At 47.7% G+C, this 20,049-nt stretch overlaps 1 protein-coding gene and 5 non-coding genes across 6 annotated transcripts in view; 1 reads left to right on the forward strand and 5 right to left on the reverse strand.

Annotated features, from left to right (window-relative positions):
* Positions 1-32, reverse strand: part of trnaq-cug (transfer RNA glutamine (anticodon CUG)) — a 72-nt gene extending 40 nt beyond the window's left edge. Inside the window, exon 1 of the tRNA in view lies at positions 1-32. This exon is cut by the window's left edge and continues 40 nt beyond it. This is a non-coding gene — a tRNA (tRNA-Gln).
* Positions 33-240: 208 nt separating this feature from the next.
* trnaq-uug (transfer RNA glutamine (anticodon UUG)) lies at positions 241-312 on the reverse strand. The gene has a single exon. It is a non-coding gene; the product is annotated as a tRNA-Gln (tRNA).
* Positions 313-437: 125 nt separating this feature from the next.
* Positions 438-510, reverse strand: trnaf-gaa (transfer RNA phenylalanine (anticodon GAA)). The gene has a single exon. It is a non-coding gene; the product is annotated as a tRNA-Phe (tRNA).
* Positions 511-608: 98 nt separating this feature from the next.
* Positions 609-682, reverse strand: trnai-aau (transfer RNA isoleucine (anticodon AAU)). Its single transcript has one exon. It is a non-coding gene; the product is annotated as a tRNA-Ile (tRNA).
* Positions 683-10,042: 9,360 nt separating this feature from the next.
* On the reverse strand, positions 10,043-10,114 carry trnaq-cug (transfer RNA glutamine (anticodon CUG)). Its single transcript has one exon. It is a non-coding gene; the product is annotated as a tRNA-Gln (tRNA).
* Positions 10,115-14,818: 4,704 nt separating this feature from the next.
* LOC130092589 (uncharacterized) lies at positions 14,819-18,762 on the forward strand. Its single transcript, XM_056260491.1, has one exon. It carries the CDS (start codon positions 15,391-15,393, stop codon positions 18,760-18,762), a length of 3,372 nt encoding a protein of 1,123 aa, XP_056116466.1. The 5' UTR covers positions 14,819-15,390.
* Positions 18,763-20,049: the final 1,287 nt, after the last annotated feature.

Consider the following 20,049-nt stretch of genomic DNA (forward strand, 5'->3'; position numbering starts at 1 on the left):
GTCCAGAGTGCTAACCATTACACCATGGAACCTTGGCGTGGGTAGCCTTTTCCCACCGAGCAGCAGAGGTGTTTAGTCATTCAGCCCAGAAGCGCGACAGCAAAGAGCACGTGAAGCCTTTTCTTTTTAAGCCCATGTTTCCCCGATCTCGACTGGCTTTTAGAGTGCCAGTTTCACCGCCACATCAGCAGTTGCGCATCAGCTCTGTTTTTTCCCGCCCTTCCGCAAAACAAGCTAAAAAGGTTCCACCGAGATTTGAACTCGGATCGCTAGATTCAAAGCCCAGAGTGCTAACCATTACACCATGGAACCACCACACGCTGGTCTCTGGCCGTCTGAGAGGCAGATAGTGATGAGGCTAGGTGGAATCAGGTTAACAGGAGATGATGTTTGCTCACTGGAGACCCTCGACCAAAAACACAGCAACCAGGTTGCTCTGCCGAAACCCGGGATCGAACCAGGGACCTTTAGATCTTCAGTCTAACGCTCTCCCAACTGAGCTATTTCAGCCAGGTCTACTGGCAAATGGTTTGTCCAGCAGGGATTTCTGGGAGACCGCCCGTCACTTTCGAGGTGAGCAGAGCTGAGGGTCCCAGAGAGCAAAAGTGTGGCCAGTACGGGGATCGAACCCACGACCTTGGCGTTATTAGCACCACGCTCTAACCAACTGAGCTAACCGGCCCCGCTCTGACTCCTTTTATCCCCAATTTCCCAGGAATATCCTAGTTACCCTAGTCAGCTTGAAGAGATTAAAAGCAAAGCCTGAGAACGGGCTTGTCCAGGATTTGAACCCGGGACCTCTCGCACCCTAAGCGAGAATCATACCCCTAGACCAACGAGCCAACACACACATGTCCTTCCTGCTGCTGCCTGGCCGAAAACATTTCCGTTTGCCAGGCTTAAAGCACAAAGGTTTAAATAAATGTACAACTAAACGGTAGCCAGTGCAAAGTTGCCGACACAGAGGAAATACGGTCTCTTTGGTTTGTGAGAACTTGACCTACAAAAAACGCTAGTACATATGGGCGTATGCCAAATCGATTGACCTGATGCCTGATAGGTTACAAGTTACTGGTGCCCTCCTTATGAGAACAAAATCCACATTCGATCAAAGTCGGAAGCTACTGCAGATGCTCGATGGTGTTTTAAAAGGAGTTTTGAGCAGGACCTCTCTGGAACACAGGCCTCCACCACCCGGAACAAAACATGAACATTCCATGCACGCGCCACAGCAAACTTGAGCTGATGTAAACTCTCACATAACACCCGCTGTCTTCTTTGCACACGAGGCAACTGAGCAATCATACCCCTAGACCGACGAGCCAACACACACACATCCTTCCTGCTGCTGCCTGGCCGCAAACATTTCCGTTTGCAAGGCTTAAAGCACAAAGGTTTAATTAAATGTACAACTAAACGGTAGCCAGTGCAAAGTTGCCGACACAGAGGAAATACGGTCTCTTTGCTTTGTGGGCATTGGAAACCACGCTGCAGCACTTTCACACATGCTGTGCGATGGACACCTTCTCTCCACATCGTCGAGGGGAATTAGCTCAAATGGTAGAGCGCTCGCTTAGCATAAGCAGGGGTCCAGTCTTTGCGCCCCCCACGCAAGCGAAAAGGACGCAGAAAAGGCGAAAAAACGCACAAATTTGCCCTGCAACAATATTCGGGCTATATTCCTGCACGTTATGGAAGAGTTTTAGTTACATGTGAAACAAGTCACACTCCACGGGCTGGGCTCGAACCCGTGTTCTGCACGACTAGTGTGTGATCAACTGCGCATGCGCCTTCATTTGGTAATCAATGTGACATATCATTATATTGATTGATATTAATTGTGTTTATTATAAAAAAAAAAAAAACATATTACATGTTTATGGTTTAATAAAACTAATACAAATGTTTATTCAAATATGTGTTTTTTTGTGTGTGGGATTGATTGATGTGATTTATCTGATTTATTTTAGGACACTTCAAATGTTTTATACACACAAATGCACACAAATATCGAAATGTAATTTTTTTTATTAAAATGAATACACACAAATATTGAAATAAGTACACACACACACATAAATATATGGACATACACACAATATATGTGTTATATACAATGTATACTCTATGAAAGAGTGGGTGGGCCCATGTACAGTTTGCACATTCCAGTCCCAAGGCAATTAAAAGCAGCACAATGAATAATAGTGTGAACAGTATTTATTTACTAAAACTACAAGACATTAATGAACAAAAATAAACAACTAACAATGTAGAAATAGAATAGAACATTCTGTAATATAAATAAAACAAACAAGACATTACAGAAAGATTGAGAGAAAAAAAAGAACATAACTGTAATTACACATAGATATTTATTTACAGGTATTTACAAACAATCTTTTTTCTGTGTTGGAAGATTTTTTATTATAGAGGTGGCTGTCCAGGTTTTTTCTGCTGGCGCTGTTCTACCAGCCACTCCTCTAAAGATTTGCCACCAGAGACACTGGGGCAAAACGTGGCACTGCCGAAGCGGCTGTGGCCGAACTCCTTGGTTTTGGGCTTGCCACACTTAGAGCATTTGTTATATGCCACTTCACGGACATATTTCCTTTTGTGGGCTCCACTGGCCTCCTCTTCTGCCCTGCGTCGTCTGTTCCTCTGAGTGAAGCGGGACACAGACACCGGGGCAGTGGGAGCAGGAGCCTCTCGCACGTCAGGAAACACTGGAGTTGGAGCCAGGAGAGGAGCAGCTGAAGCGCCACCTGCACCAGGTGCCAGCAGCGTGGGCGCAGTGTTTAATAAAATGAACTGGGGTAGTGGCACAGGAACTGGGGGAGGAGTAGGAGCTGCTGGGGTAATTGGCCTCACAATTGCAGCACTGGCAGGTCGTCTGCCCGGCCGTAGCTTAGGAGCCTGTCCCGCTCTGTTAGGAGGAAGGACAAACTCGTGCCGGGCCCCTGATGTGGAGGGAGCCTCATCCAGCTTTTCCAGAAGGTGTGAGCTGGCCACAGCGATGCGGTCTTCTGCAGCAAGGCCCTGGGTAAGGACAGTCACTTCCTGGGTGTTCTCCCTTCGATTAAACCTGCAATCAAAAAATGTATTCATAATAAATAACTGCTATCCCTTTCTTTCAAATGTCAATGTAAAACCATGCTTACCACTGAGTGAGAGTCCTCTGATTCAGCATAAACAACTGAAGTGACGTGGCCTCCATCAGAGTTTGGCAGTTCAGCACCAGGTCTCGGATGTGGTGGTAATCCGTGAGCACCTTAGTCCTACGAGGAAGACGGACTCCATCCTTCTTAGTTGGGGACTTGTGAAGTGCACACAGTTTGATACACATGGCCTCAACTAAGCGACTGGTGCTGGGCCACTGAGCTGGCCCCCCAGGATGACCAATCAGGCACCTCTTCACACTGTCCACACCCGGTGTCACTCCTGTGTTTTTCGGAGCCTTGAAGCGTCCGTGGGTCAGTTTGGGCTGGTGTCTGGGCTGATAGTGGATCTTCCTCTTGTCCCCATCAGGAAGAGTAGTCCACAGACGGATGACCTCTGTGACCTGCTGCTCGTCCAGGTAGAGTGCCTGACGGAGGGACACCAGGTACTCAGCCAGATCCTGCACCTTATCCCAGCCTGCAACGCCATCGGGTCCAAGAACAGGAGCCTGCAGGAAAGTATTACAATAACAATACACAGCATGTTAAATGTCAGAGTGTAAAAGCAAATAGAAACTAATAATGAGAAGCTTACTTACAGGAGCCTGGTCTGCAACACTGGACCCAGTTGATGTTGCAGGAGCAGAGGCAGCACTTGGCTGGACAGAAGGCTGTGGAGGAGACTGCAGAGGAGGCTGAGCAGGGCGCAGAGGAGGAGACTGCAGAGGAGGCTGAGCAGGGCGCAGAGGAGGAGACTGCAGAGGAGGCTGAGCAGGGCGCAGAGGAGGAGACTGCAGAGGAGGCTGAGCAGGGCGCAGAGGAGGAGACTGCAGAGGAGGCTGGGCAGGGCGCTGCAGTCCTGTGGGTGGCTTTAGTGAGGATGGTCCTGGTGCAGAGGGACAGGGGTTGAAGGCCTGGGGGCCGCTGCTGTGGACTGGGACAGGCTCAATGGGGTCATAGAGGACTGGCACTGTGAGGTCCTCAGGTTCCTCCTCAACAAAGCCTTCGTCCTGCACCACCTCATCAGTCATCTGCTCCACCAGCCGATCCTCCTCTTCTGGGTTATCCATAACAGTCAGGGATTTCCCAGACTGATTGTACAGATACTCCATACCCAGCAGCTCCCCTGCAAAAGAACACACATACAAAGCACATTCACATTATTATAGCTGTAGTGGCTATTTGTCCATAACAAACTGAAACAAAAAAAACAATCAAACTTTTCAAAGTTTGATCGTTTGTAGGCTTGACGCAGTTTAACAGAAAAAAAATTAAAATAATAAACAAGAAGATAATAAGCATAAATGCAAAATAAAGCAAATTCACTTTAGCAAAAGAAAGCAAAGAAATAAGGCTATAAAGGGTCAAATTAAGCCTAAATTAAACAAAGTACAAATAACTCCAACAATAGTTGAATTATTTGAAATACAATATAAAAAATGTACACTCATACACCTGTATAATGTATAATCTTTTGTTTGAGTTAACATGAATAATTCTCACCTGTGTAAGCCCCTGGAGGCTGGTAGCGATCATCCAGGGACATCTTCAGCACTTTGCGGCTGAGCTGGTCCATTGCCTCCCTCTCAATGCTACTGTAGGTCCTCAGGTCAGTCTTTCCCCTCACTGCTTCATCCATCCGGTCCTGGTTCCAGCGCATCAGGCCTTCCAGGAGATAGGCCTGGAAATGCGCATCACTGGCACTGGTCCCTACAGGTCAAATAAAGTCAAATATATGTTATCTATGTATTCAGTACGGCAGAATAGGTTATAAAAGTTTAAAGTTTTTTGCAGGTTATAAAAGTTATAACCTACCTGGGATGAAGCGATTTAAATGGAGGTGGAAAGACTCCAAGGAGGTGGAGCCACGAGCACAGCGATAGCAGCTGAGCTCCACACCACCCTTCTTCAGTGTGTCTGTCTTCTGGTACAGAGGGAAGCCCTCTGGGTCCTGAATACAGGCGATGTGCCTATGCTGGTCTATCCAGACCTGTTGGATTCGCTCGTGGTCCAGCAGTGGTACACCCAGAGTGTCCCTCCCCTTCTCACTGTCCATCTCATCAATGAGCGCCTTGATCCTCCAGGTGGTCTCCTCCACTCCTCTGGTCCGCTTGCGACAGTGCAGTGCCAACTCCTTCCTGGTGATCAGCTTATCCAGAGCCTTCTCTGAGACTGGACCAGCTCCTCTGGCCTGTAACTCCCCCTGTTTGGCCAACCGTAGAGCAGCGACATCATCTGGATCCAGCTCAAAGATGCACCTGGAAAGCCGAGCCATGAAGGTGCCGTAAAGCTGATGAGCCTCCGTGATGACACCTGCTGCAAAGCGCCGCATGAAGTGCCAAATGTCTAGGCGCACTTGGAGCTCATCCCACTCTATGAACATGGCTCTGACCTGCGACTGTCTGTGTGCGTGTGGGCTGCAGCAGTCTCTGTCCACATACATGACGGCGGGTGGTGCCACTCCCGCCTCCCTGTACCTCTTCATGAGACCCACCGCCATGGGCCACAATCCATGCCCCTCTGCCGCTGTGAGGACTGACACCAACACCTGGCCGTGCTCATTGCCTACATTAGTGCACCAACCAGCAGTGTTGGCAGCAGCGCCGGCCAGTTTTTTGGTGACCTATGTAAAAAAAAAAAAACAGTAGAATAAACAAATTTCAGAAAAATGTAAGATAATAACAATTATTATTACTCAAACTTGACTTTTTATACCTTTTTGGTGGAGTCCATCTTGAGGACAGAGCCAAAGACTGAGGTTATTTTGGCCTTGACCTCAGGTAGCCGCGAGAGGACGTCCCTGGCATACACAGACAACAGCCACTTGGGTTTGGGGATGGGTGGGAGGGGCGGGGGCGCAGAAAAGAGTGGAGGCTCAACGATTGAGGAGTCTGTGAAGGGCTCACAGACAGTGAGGTACTCCAGCGTCCGCTGTGACCACGCTGAGGTGTGTTGCTCCTGCAGCTTTTTGTGAAGCTGTGTGACACTGTTGCCCCGGGTCCTCTCCCGCATCATTATGACTACACGGTAGTCACACGAGTACCTACAGACAGTCAAATAATTCTGTTCAGTGCCACATCTTATTATTTCAATGTTAATATCAGTAAATCAACGTATTTGATTTTATACAGTACAACAAATTACAGTGCATTGCTCTAAATATGAATGTGTTCTACCTGTATGTCAGAATGGCGGGGAATTTTCTGCGGTGTCCCATGTCGAGCTGTCCCAGGATGTCTTCAGACCAGGCTGGATACTTCTTCTTGCACCCTTTGCACTCCAGATACTCTGTGGCCATGTCATACCACCCGTCTATGTCCAGGACCTTGCGCACAGTGCGATAAAGGCCAGCAGCTGTCAGCTTGTGGTTATTGCAGGCTGGCTGGACACAGACAAGTGGATTGGACCACATCTTCAGCGGCATCCAGAGGAACAGAGGGCGGCAGAAGAAGATATCAGGAGAAGTAGGGGGCTGGGTGAAGACGGTCGGGGGCTAGGGAGGGTACCACCAGAAGTTGGGATGTGGCGTCAGCTCAGGCTTCCCTGTTTTTATGTTGGCCCTGAACAGAGTCTTCCTGATCCAGTCCTGCTGGAAAGATGGGAGTTGCTCTTTCCAGTGAACAGGAAGCTCTGCAGGCGACTGGGACACCTGGCCAGGGGTCCACAATGCTGGAGGAGCAGGATAAGGGGCAGGAGCAGGGGCAGTAGCACGAGCCGGGGCAGGAGCAGGGCCTCTCGAGCCTGCAGTGGCTGGAGCGTAAAAAAACACAACAAAATTATCTTATTGTTTTAGACTTTCACTGCATGACTTTCTCAGCTCTGCTGGACAGCTACTGCGATTACAAGGTTTACTGCAAAGCATGTATGATTAGTAGAGAGACGACATGATGATGAAAAGATGGAAGGAAGCAGTGAAAATCATCCAAGCACCATTAGAAGAAATACAAGAAGAAAAAAAAGATGGGATCAGCCAAGTGTGAAGCGAAGCAGACCAAACACTACAACAGCCACTTATTCCAAGGGGAGTGGGGGAAGTGTGAGATGACAAGAATGAGCTTTAGTCAGTGATTACGATAAAAAATGAAATCAAACCTTTTACATACACCTTTAAATTCTCTTTTTTCCTTTGAGGATGTTCACTCAAAGAGTGAATGTAGATTGACACCTGAGAAGTGCCATTCCTCTGTGTTGTGAAATAAAATAATATGATATGTCATTTAAAAAATACTGTTTTGTTTTATTTGTAATTGTTTGTAAAATATTGTTTAAGATTTACATACCTTGAGGAAGTTGTTCCTCAGCTTGCGAGGCTACAGTTGCCATCTCCACGTCATCTTCCTCCTCAAAAAAATCCGTAGCAGCAGAGTCTATAAAATAACATAAAACACTAAGCACATGTCACCAACACACTTGTATGCGTTAAGTGATACTCACCACATGTAAAGAGCTGTCTCTGGGCTGCGGACTCAGAAGCAGGAGGTACACGTGGTCCTGCAGCTGTTGAACACGTATTTTCGTTAGACATATATACTGCATAATATATACTGTAATGATTTTAAAGCTTGCAAATCACTTACAGGTTTTGGCTGGAGACAAAATCTTTTGTGCCAGCTGTGAAGCAGATAAATGCTTCCCCCGCGCCAACAGGGCCTTCACATTGGTCGCCAGCAGTGGCCTGTTCTGAGTGGCAGTAGGTCGAGGAGGAACAGACACAGTGGCAGTGGGCACAGCAGCAGTGAGGGCAGATGCAGCGGGCACAGTGGTGGTGGGCACGTGGGCTGGAGCCTGCCTCTTCAGCACGTATGCTTTGAAAAGGGCCATATTGGTGTTAGGCCTGGCCTTTGCCTTCTTCAGGTAGGTGATGAGAGCCTGGGCCTCCTTGCTTGGGTCCTCATACACCTCCTTCATTGACCTACCCTTAAAATCCCCAAACTCCACCATCAGACATCCAGACTCTCCTGTCCTCTGGGCCTCCTGCAGCATGGCCTGTTTTTTCTGATACACCTCCACAGCCTCGCCTACCTCCCTGATCTGCGAGGTGTATCTGAGGAACAGGTGTTTGTTGGCCGACAGCGGGTTGTCCCTCTCCTCCTCCCCCAAAATGCTGCTGACCAGATAGCAGGCATACCCCAGTGAGTTCTCCAGCAGCCACAGAAACCTCTGACCCTGGTGTTTCCCAAACTGGATCTTGCAGTGAGCCAGAACCAGGAACTGGTCTCCAGGATTCCCTCCATTCTGCCTCACAAAGGCAGTGGCCTCAGCCAGGACCTCCTCCTTACACCTGGCCCTCCCTGCCAACACGATCTCCCTCCTATTGGCCTCCTCAGTTGGCCCCATAAGGAGTCGACCCTCAGAGGTTCTTCGTAAAACCGGGTATGCATACATAATCTGAAAGGACACAGGCATAAACAGAACGTTACATAGCTGTCATATTCCAACTGAAAGTATTTTACTACAGCATTTGTTTTTTATGTAATTAATTATTATAATATTATAATAATTAATGATTATTATTATTATGAGCATAAGCATTATTGTTTTTTATACAACTGTGAATCACTTTGAATTGCCTTGTGTACAAATTGTAAATAGTGTGATGAACTTATTAATAAGAAAATAAATAACACTTCTTGGTACAATCTTGCTGGTATCATGCCATGCTTAAATCGTTTTGTTTTGTTTAGCTTTTGTGGCAGAGATTACTAAGAAACACCAAATATAACATAAAGGCATTTATTACAATTCATAATAATATGATCATCAAACAGATCTAAAACTTAAAATGGTATATCAAATCGTTTTGGTATTTCTTTTATAACATAGTTGAGAATCATTTGTTGAAAAAAAAAAAAACTTGTCTTTAAATATGTATAACATAGTATTTAAAAAGATAACATAAATATGTATACTGGTGTATAACATAGTATAGTATAACATATATGAATTAAACTTTTTTTTTAAAGGTTTTAGTAAAAATGTTCTTGTGCTCAAAATAATGTAATGAATGACACACAAAAAAAAAACTAAATTAACAACAACAACAAAATGGTTTAAGGAGGATATAGCTTAATTAGCGGTCGGCTAATTATCTTGACAGTAGTGACATGTTTTTTACTGTATATCATGGTAAAGTTGCAGGTTCACATGTACAGAAGAAAACATGTGCTATTACACGCTAGCTAGCTTTATTGGCATGTTTAATTGTCTAAAAACACACACTGTTTATGAATAAATAATGATCGATTATACAGTCGTGAAGAATAGACTTACCTGTTGCAAAGATTGCAAAGATGACGATAATAATAGCGGTCGCCGATTGGTCAAAAGTAAGCCACAGGGAGCAGAGCCAGGAGAGAAACGCGATTGGTCAAAAGTAAGCCCCAGGAGAGAAACGCGATTGGTCAAAAGTAAGCCACAGGAGAGAAACGCGATTGGTCAAAAGTAAGCCACAGGAGAGAACGCGATTGGTCAAAAGTAAGCCACAGCAGAGAAACGCGATTGGCTCACGTGGGCTTACTTTGGGCTTACTTTGGCTCAATCGGTAGGAAGCAGTAGGTGCAAGCGAGAGGTAGCGGGATCGATGCCAGCATTCTCCACGCGGTGTACCGCCCTTTTACGCTCACTTCAAAGGGATGTTCAGTTTCCCCGCCACATCAGCAGTTGCGCATCAGCTCTGTTTTTTCCCGCCCTTCCGGAAAACAAGCTAAAAAGGTTCCACCGAGGTTTGAACTCAGATCGCTGGAATCAAAGCCCAGAGTGCTAACCATTACGCCACGGAACCACCACACGCTGGTCTCTGGCCGTCTGAGAGGCAGATAGCGATGAGGCTAGGTGGAATCAGAAAAGTTTTTTTCGGACGAGGTCCTGCGCACATTCCTGGCAAAAGCAGGTCCCACCGAGATTTGAACTCGGATCGCTGGATTCAGAGTCCAGAGTGCTAACCATTACACCATGGAACCTTGGCGTGGGTCGCCTTTTCCCACCGAGCAGCAGAGGTGTTTAGTCATTCAGCCCAGAAGCGCGACAGCAAAGAGCAAGTGAAGCCTTTTCTTTTTAAGCCCATGTTTCCCTGATCTCGACTGGCTTTTAGAGTGCCAGTTTCACCGCCACATCAGCAGTTGCGCATCAGCTCTGTTTTTTCCCGCCCTTCCGCAAAACAAGCTGAAAAGGTTCCACCGGGATTTGAACTCAGTTCACTGGATTCAATTAGCTCAAATGGTAGAGCGCTCGCTTAGCATGCGAGAGGTAGCGGGATCGATGCCCGCATTCTCCACGCGGTGTACCGCCCTTTTACGCTCACTTCAAAGGGGCACTCCCTAGATTACCTTTTGAGGATCAGCGCTGTCGAAAAAACATTTTCGGACGAGGTCCTGCACACATTCCTGGCAGAAGCAGGTCCCACCGAGGTTTGAACTCGAACCCACAACCCTGAGATTAAGAGTCTCATGCTCTACAGACTGAGCTAGCCGGGCAGCCGCTGTGAGCTGCTTGGGGCTGGTCGCGGATTTTATCCGTGCCTAAATTGCGCCCGTCATCCGGAGCCTCACATTTCGCACAGGCTTGGCATAGCGTCTTGCGGGTAAAGTCAGGGTTAAGCCTAGAGGCAGGCTCAGAGTGTACTTTGTTTGTTTAAGCCATATCTGTTGTTGGGGATACAATTTCACCCAGTAGCTAAAGGAGCTAAAGTTCCATTTCGGGTCTGTCAAACCGGAACTTGACCTACAAAAAACGCTAGTACATATGGGCGTATGCCAAATCGATTGACCTGATGCCTGATAGGTTACAGGTTACTGGTGCCCTCCTTATGAGAACAAAATCCACATTCGATCAAAGTCGGAAGCTATTCCAGATGCTCGATGGTGTTTTAAAAGGAGTTTTGAGCAGGACCTCTCTGGAACACAGGCCTCCACCACCCGGAACAAAACATGAACATTCCATGGTTTCCCTCCTAACCTTATTTTTGGATTCAAAAATATTGGCTGATGATGCACTTGATTTATATTCTCACATTCATACCCCACATTTGCTACAAACTCAGCCCATGTACTAAATACCTCCTGATAGAATAGCGGCATGTTTTCAATCATTGGCTTTTTTAAGGCCATGAACAATCCTTCCTCACCACATCCACCACTTGTATTTAAATAATTTCTCATATAACCTTTCCATCCATATTCTACTTTATCATGTAAATATTTTTTAATTGTTTTCACTCTTATTGCCTTTCTTTTAACATCTAAGTCAATCAGCTTCAAGCCTCCCTCCTTATAATCTGCTATTAATGTTTTTGCTGATATTTTAACTCCTTTCCCTCCCCACAAAAAAATATTCACAGTCTCTTTCATTCCATTCAACACCCAATTTGGTAAGTCCATTACCCCCATCCCATAGTTACATTTGGTAAGCAATAATGAATTAACTACTACTACTTTCCCTCTTAATCTTAATTCCCTTAATCTCCAAAATTGTAAAACTTGTTTTATTTTATTTAATATTCCTGTCCATGTGGCATCTCTAGCTTCTTTTACATTGTCTCCTATGTTCACACCTAGAATCCTCACATACTCTTTCGCTATTTTAAAGGGAGTGTCTAGCCCTTCAAGGGAGTGTCTAGCCCTTCAATAGCCACACCTCCTATACTCATTATTTCTGATTTATCTACATTTATTTTTGCACCTGACGCTTTTCCGTATGTTTCCATATGTTTCCTTATTCTTTTTCTGCTCTCTGTATCCTTGACTGTAAATGTTAAATGGTCAGCCAGCAGAGCATTGACGGAGGCTGAGGATCGACTGCATCATGCTGACATCGTTGGGACAGTAGCTCTGGGCAGGCTTGGACTGGGTTGCTCCACCAGAGTAAGCTGGGAAAAAGCTGACCCAAAAGAACGTCGTGGCATGGTGCAGAGGGAGGTCCGTAAAGCAGAGGAGGAAACCCGGCATGTCAAGGCTGTTGCTATGAAAAAACAGGGCAGCTGGACAAGGTGGGAGGGCGTGCAAGAAAGGGCCCTGACGTGGCAGGAGATCTGGACCATGGAAGGACGTCGGATAAAGTTCTTGATGTGTTCTGTCTATGATGTCCTGCCTACCCCATCAAACCTCCATATTTGGGGGATAGCAGAGAACCCCAGCTGCACGCTGTGTGGAAAGACAGCCAATCTTGAGCACATCCTTTCAGCATGCCGGTCAAGTTTGACAGACGGGAAATTCCGGTGGCGTCATGATAAGATCCTGTCTCGGTTGGCGGATGGTGTGGAACAGGCAAGGAAGAATCGTAAATGGCTTTCTGATGGGCACCACTTTATCCATTTCGTCAGGACAGGAGAGAGCACTGCAGCGGTACGGAGGAGCAGAGGGGTCCTGGCCTCAGCAAATGACTGGGAGATGCGGGCAGACCTGAAAAAGCAGCTCAAATTCCCGGAGGAGATAGCACTCACTAGCCTCAGACCAGATATTGTACTCTGGTCTAGAGGTACCAAGCAGGTGGTGCTCATAGAGTTAACTGTACCCTGGGAAGAAAGGATGGAGGAGGCACATGAGCGTAAGCTCAAAAAATATCAAGGCCTTACCCTCGAGAGTCAGCAAAAAGGATGGAAGGCCTGGAATATACCAGTAGAGGTCGGCTGCAGAGGTTTTGCGGGACAGTCGCTCTGGAGAACACTCGGATTGTTGGGGATTGAAGGGATGGCCAGGAAACGGCTGATAGGCAATGTCACTGAACAGGCGGAAACAGCATCAAATTGGATCTGGATACAGCGGGAGGTGCGGTGGCAGAGCAAACCTGTTGAAGGACCAAAAACGGCATAGAGTTGGGTGGTGGTCAGCAGGGGTAGATCCAGGACGCTGGATCTACTGTCGAGCCCTCCCGAGGTGTTATGGGCTTAAATCGACGAAACACCAAGGAAGGGGGGTGCCCATCTGATGACCGGCTGTAGCCACCTAACTCTTGTAGTGTTGAGAGATGCAACCAAGCCTTGAGCTGGCCCAGGGAGAAGGTTGGTGCTTGGAAGGAGGAGAGAAGGAGAGGAGAGAGCGATGCCACTGGCTCACAGATGGGGCAGGGCAGAGTACCTGTAAAGGTGGGCCAGTTGCGATGATCACATCGTTTTTGCATATCTTTTCTGGTTGACCCGGTGACTACTTGGAAAGACAAGTTGGCGACCGAGGAAGAACGGTGACAGCTAGGAAAGACTGCTGACATTTGGGAAAGACCAAAACTGGGGTGTGGAGGTTTGGCAGGCCGAAGCACAACCTTCGCGAGGAGGGACCCATTGCTCATCGCTATGGAAAGGTACATTATAAGACACCCCCAGGGTCGAGCGAGAGCGGGGGAGGATGATCGGCCCACAGGACAGACCTTTGGTATGACCACTCATGATGGACTTTCGACAATGGAACAGGTAAACGATTTATCCCGGGTCTGCAGATGTGGTAAGATATGTAAAAATGGGAGGGGTCTGAAGATACATCAGTCAAAGATGAAGTGCTTGCAACCGGAACATAATGTGCAACGCACAGGGAAACCTGGTGAGACGGAGGAGAGGCCGGGGCAGGAGGCAAACCACAGTCCCCCGAATCTCCAGGCACACGATGAAGACGGGAGTAGGAACGGCATCACTGATGTGTCAGAGGACACAAAGCACCAGACAGAGATGGAGGGTACACAGGACATTAGACGACCTGGACAGGACATATGGGTAGGAGTGGCCCGAAAGGAATCAGTGAACTGGCCCGCTGCAGTGGCAAGGAAGGAGTGGGAGAGGTTTGATCATGATGTGGATGACGTGCTGGAAACGGCCTTGGCAGGAGATGTGGGCAAGAAGCTCAAGGCTATGGCTTCCATTATTTGGAGCATAGGCGCTGATCGCTTCGGAAAGAAAGAGCTGAAGGCTAAAACAAACACCCAGCCAAAGGAAAGCAGACGCTTGAAGGAAATAGCAATCCTTAGAGGGGATCTGCGGAGGCTGAGGAAGGCATTTCGTGAAGCAGCAGGGGATGAGAGACCAGCACTCAAGGAAATCCGTGACAACTTGAGGGAGCGCATTAAGACCTTGCGAAGAGCTGAATGTCACCGTAGGGACAGGAAGCGACGAATGAAGGAGAGGACAGATTTCACCAAGAATCCTTTCAAATATCTGTCAAAACTTCTGGGCGATGTAAGATCAGGGGAGTTGAAAGCAACAAAGGAGGAGGTGGAGGAGCCCCTTCGTCAGGTCCACAGTGACCCCAGAAGGGAGGACAGTCTGGAGGAGATGGAGAAACTCATACAACCAGCAGAACCAGCTACCCCCTTTAGAGCTGAGGAACCGAGCTGGCAGGAGGTGAACACCTTTCTCAGGAAGGCCAGAGCAAAATCAGCCCCAGGGCCGAATGGCATTCCATATAAGGTGTACAAGTATTGTGAAAGGCTTAAGAGACGACTTTGGAAGTTACTGAGAGTTGCATGGAAGAAGGACTTCCTTGCTGATAGTTGGCTGGTCGCTGAGGGATGCTTCATCCCTAAGGAAGAAAACTCTATGGGGATTAAGCAATTCCGTACCATCTCACTCCTTAATGTTGAAGGCAAGATTTTTCTTGGGATTCTGGCGAAGAGACTGACCACCTTTATGATGGACAACGGGTACATGGACACGTCCGTCCAAAAAGGGGGAGCTGATAGGCAATGTCACTGAACAGGCGGAAACAGCATCAAATTGGATCTGGATACAGCGGGAGGTGCGGTGGCAGAGCAAACCTGTTGAAGGACCAAAAACGGCATAGAGTTGGGTGGTGGTCAGCAGGGGTAGATCCAGGACGCTGGATCTACTGTCGAGCCCTCCCGAGGTGTTATGGGCTTAAATCGACGAAACACCAAGGAAGGGGGGTGCCCATCTGATGACCGGCTGTAGCCACCTAACTCTTGTAGTGTTGAGAGATGCAACCAAGCCTTGAGCTGGCCCAGGGAGAAGGTTGGTGCTTGGAAGGAGGAGAGAAGGAGAGGAGAGAGCGATGCCACTGGCTCACAGATGGGGCAGGGCAGAGTACCTGTAAAGGTGGGCCAGTTGCGATGATCACATCGTTTTTGCATATCTTTTCTGGTTGACCCGGTGACTACTTGGAAAGACAAGTTGGCGACCGAGGAAGAACGGTGACAGCTAGGAAAGACTGCTGACATTTGGGAAAGACCAAAACTGGGGTGTGGAGGTTTGGCAGGCCGAAGCACAACCTTCGCGAGGAGGGACCCATTGCTAATCGCTATGGAAAGGTACATTATAAGACACCCCCAGGGTCGAGCGAGAGCGGGGGAGGATGATCGGCCCACAGGACAGACCTTTGGTATGACCACTCATGATGGACTTTCGACAATGGAACAGGTAAACGATTTATCCCGGGTCTGCAGATGTGGTAAGATATGTAAAAATGGGAGGGGTCTGAAGATACATCAGTCAAAGATGAAGTGCTTGCAACCGGAACATAATGTGCAACGCACAGGGAAACCTGGTGAGACGGAGGAGAGGCCGGGGCAGGAGGCAAACCACAGTCCCCCGAATCTCCAGGCACACGATGAAGACGGGAGTAGGAACGGCATCACTGATGTGTCAGAGGACACAAAGCACCAGACAGAGATGGAGGGTACACAGGACATTAGACGACCTGGACAGGACATATGGGTAGGAGTGGCCCGAAAGGAATCAGTGAACTGGCCCGCTGCAGTGGCAAGGAAGGAGTGGGAGAGGTTTGATCATGATGTGGATGACGTGCTGGAAACGGCCTTGGCAGGAGATGTGGGCAAGAAGCTCAAGGCTATGGCTTCCATTATTTGGAGCATAGGCGCTGATCGCTTCGGAAAGAAAGAGCTGAAGGCTAAAACAAACACCCAGCCAAAGGAAAGCAGACGCTTGAAGGAAATAGCAATCCTTAGAGGGGATCTGCGGAGGCTGAGGAAGGCATTTCGTGAAGCAGCAGGGGATGAGAGACCAGCACTCAAGGAAATCCGTGACAACTTGAGGGAGCGCATTAAGACCTTGCGAAGAGCTGAATGTCACCGTAGGGACAGGAAGCGACGAATGAAGGAGAGGACAGATTTCACCAAGAATCCTTTCAAATATCTGTCAAAACTTCTGGGCGATGTAAGATCAGGGGAGTTGAAAGCAACAAAGGAGGAGGTGGAGGAGCACCTTCGTCAGGTCCACAGTGACCCCAGAAGGGAGGACAGTCTGGAGGAGATGGAGAAACTCATACAACCAGCAGAACCAGCTACCCCCTTTAGAGCTGAGGAACCGAGCTGGCAGGAGGTGAACACCTTTCTCAGGAAGGCCAGAGCAAAATCAGCCCCAGGGCCGAATGGCATTCCATATAAGGTGTACAAGTATTGTGAAAGGCTTAAGAGACGACTTTGGAAGTTACTGAGAGTTGCATGGAAGAAGGACTTCCTTGCTGATAGTTGGCTGGTCGCTGAGGGATGCTTCATCCCTAAGGAAGAAAACTCTATGGGGATTAAGCAATTCCGTACCATCTCACTCCTTAATGTTGAAGGCAAGATTTTTCTTGGGATTCTGGCGAAGAGACTGACCACCTTTATGATGGACAACGGGTACATGGACACGTCCGTCCAAAAAGGGGGAGTTCCAGGGGTGGCAGGCTGTCTTGAGCACACCAGCATGATCACCAAGATTATCGAAGATGCAAAGAAGAACCGTGGTGACCTTGCAGTTCTGTGGCTGGATTTAACAAATGCATTTGGGACGATACCCCACAAGCTGGTGCATTTGACGTTGAAGACCTACCATGTCCCAGAGCGATTCCAGAAGCTCTTGCAGCGTTACTATGACAACTTCAACATGCGCTTCTCCTGTGGAGACTTTACCACAGAATGGCAGAGGCTAGAGGTGGGCATTGTCACTGGATGCACAGTCTCAGTGATTTTGTTTTCAGCGGCGATGAACCTTCTCGTTAAATCAGCAGAGAAGTTGCGTCGAGGCGCAGTGTTGGCAAGTGGCATCCAGCAGATACCTATAAGAGCATTTATGGACGACCTCACCATCACGGCAAAATCAGTACCTGAAGGGAGATGGATCTTGGAGGATCTGGTTGAACTCACCAATTGGGCAAGGATGGATTTCAAACCAGAAAAGTCCAGAAGCCTGGTGTTGAGGAAGGGGCGTATTCAGGACCGGTTCCGCTTCAGGATCAAAGATACCATCATCCCAACGGTCCAAGAGAGACCGGTGAAGAGCTTGGGGAAATGGTACAGGGCAGACCTCAACGATAAGCAGAGTGTGAGGGAGATGATTATCCAAGTAGATACCTGGATGACATCCCTAGAGAAGAGTGGCCTACCCGGCAAGTATAAGGCCTGGGGTTACCAACACGGGGTACTTCCTAGGCTGCTCTGGCCATTGCTTGTTTATGAGGTACCTGTCTCTATCGTCGAGGGATTGGAGAGGAGGATTAACACCTATTTGAGGAGGTGGCTGGGCGTCCCAAGAAGCTTCTGCTCCATTGGCTTGTATAGCACAGGCAGCAAGCTGCAGCTGCCAGTAACATCAGTGGTCGAGGAGTATAAGGCGACAAAGACACGCCAGGCCATGATGCTGCGAGACAGCAAAGACGAAAGAGTACGCCAAGCAGGTATTGTGGTCAGGACAGGTCGTAAATGGTCAGCCAGCAGAGCATTGACGGAGGCTGAGGATCGACTGCATCATGCTGACATCGTTGGGACAGTAGCTCTGGGCAGGCTTGGACTGGGTTGCTCCACCAGAGTAAGCTGGGAAAAAGCTGACCCAAAAGAACGTCGCGGCATGGTGCAGAGGGAGGTCCGTAAAGCAGAGGAGGAAACCCGGCATGTCAAGGCTGTTGCTATGAAAAAACAGGGCAGCTGGACAAGGTGGGAGGGCGTGCAAGAAAGGGCCCTGACGTGGCAGGAGATCTGGACCATGGAAGGACGTCGGATAAAGTTCTTGATGTGTTCTGTCTATGATGTCCTGCCTACCCCATCAAACCTCCATATTTGGGGGATAGCAGAGAACCCCAGCTGCACGCTGTGTGGAAAGACAGCCAATCTTGAGCACATCCTTTCAGCATGCCGGTCAAGTTTGACAGACGGGAAATTCCGGTGGCGTCATGATAAGATCCTGTCTCGGTTGGCGGATGGTGTGGAACAGGCAAGGAAGAATCGTAAATGGCTTTCTGATGGGCACCACTTTATCCATTTCGTCAGGACAGGAGAGAGCACTGCAGCGGTACGGAGGAGCAGAGGGGTCCTGGCCTCAGCAAATGACTGGGAGATGTGGGCAGACCTGAAAAAGCAGCTCAAATTCCCGGAGGAGATAGCACTCACTAGCCTCAGACCAGATATTGTACTCTGGTCTAGAGGTACCAAGCAGGTGGTGCTCATAGAGTTAACTGTACCCTGGGAAGAAAGGATGGAGGAGGCACATGAGCGTAAGCTCAAAAAATATCAAGGCCTTATCCTCGAGAGTCAGCAAAAAGGATGGAAGGCCTGGAATCTACCAGTAGAGGTCGGCTGCAGAGGTTTTGCGGGACAGTCGCTCTGGAGAACACTCGGATTGTTGGGGATTGAAGGGATGGCCAGGAAACAGGGGTGCCCATCTGATGACCGGCTGTAGCCACCTAACTCTTGTAGTGTTGAGAGATGCAACCAAGCCTTGAGCTGGCCCAGGGAGAAGGTTGGTGCTTGGAAGGAGGAGAGAAGGAGAGGAGAGAGCGATGCCACTGGCTCACAGATGGGGCAGGGCAGAGTACCTGTAAAGGTGGGCCAGTTGCGATGATCACATCGTTTTTGCATATGTGGTGTCATCTGCATACTGATGAATTATGCTCATTCCCCCATATGGTATTTGAATTCCTCTTATCTCTTTATCTCCTTTAATCAGTGTTGCCAAAGGTTCTGCTGTTATTGAGTATAGCAAGGCAGACAGCGGACATCCTTGCCTGACTGACCTCTCTAAAGGAAAGGGGTCAGTTAAAACCCTGTTAATCTTCACACAGCTCTTTGCATTATCATATACTAGCTTTAACCACCTTAGAATCCTCTCCCCAAATCCAAATCTTCTCATTACTTGCTCCATAAAGCTGTGCTCTACCCTATCAAACGCTTTGTTTAAATCCATAGATACAATCAAACCCCCTTCCCCATCCTTCCCCATGTTTTCTATTACATCTCTTATTGTACAGATTGTGTCTGTGATATCTCTTCCCATTATGCTGTATGCCTGATTTGGTGATATTATTGTCCCTACTACCTTTTTTATTCTATTGGCTAATACTTTTGTTAAGATTTTATAGTCTGTGTTTAACAGACTCAACGGTCTATAATTTTCCAACTTAAGTGGACTTCCTTTATTTTTGTACAAGATGGTAATTACTCCCATTGATTCTGGCATTTCCCCTCTCTCTTCCATACTCCTATACAGCTTACAAAATATTGGTGCTAAAATATCAACAAAAGTCTTTTAAAACTCATGTGTTACACCGTCTGCTCCCGGGCTTTTATTCATTTTTGTATGTTTTATTGCTTCTTTTATTTCTTCAATGCCTATATCTCTTTCACACATATTCTTATCATCTTCATTTAACCTAGCACTTACAGTATTTAAAACTTCATCCACACACTCCTGTTTTACACCTTCTTTCTTAAATAATTCCCTATAAAACGATTCTACTACACTTATTACCTCCACATAATCAGTTACTTTTACACCTTTTTCATTTTCCAGCTCCATAATATGATTTTTTCTCTGCTTTTTTTTCTCTAAGTTCAGAAAGAACTTTGTACTCCTTTCTCCCTCCAACGCATACTGTGCCCTACTCCTTACTATTGCACCCTTACTTTTTTCTTTTTCATACTCCTCTATTTCTGCTTTTATCTGCAAGAAACATTCTTTTCCATGCTT

Source organism: Rhinichthys klamathensis, unplaced genomic scaffold (genome assembly GCF_029890125.1).
Source record: "Rhinichthys klamathensis goyatoka isolate OS25496 unplaced genomic scaffold, OSU_Roscu_1.1 h1tg000176l_1, whole genome shotgun sequence".
Lineage (NCBI taxonomy): Eukaryota > Metazoa > Chordata > Actinopteri > Cypriniformes > Leuciscidae > Rhinichthys > Rhinichthys klamathensis.

Excerpts from the sequence above, each read along its gene's own strand:
- LOC130092589 (XM_056260491.1), top strand. The coding sequence starts at position 15,391 with ATGGAAAGGTACATTATAAGACACCCCCAGGGTCGAGCGAGAGCGGGG.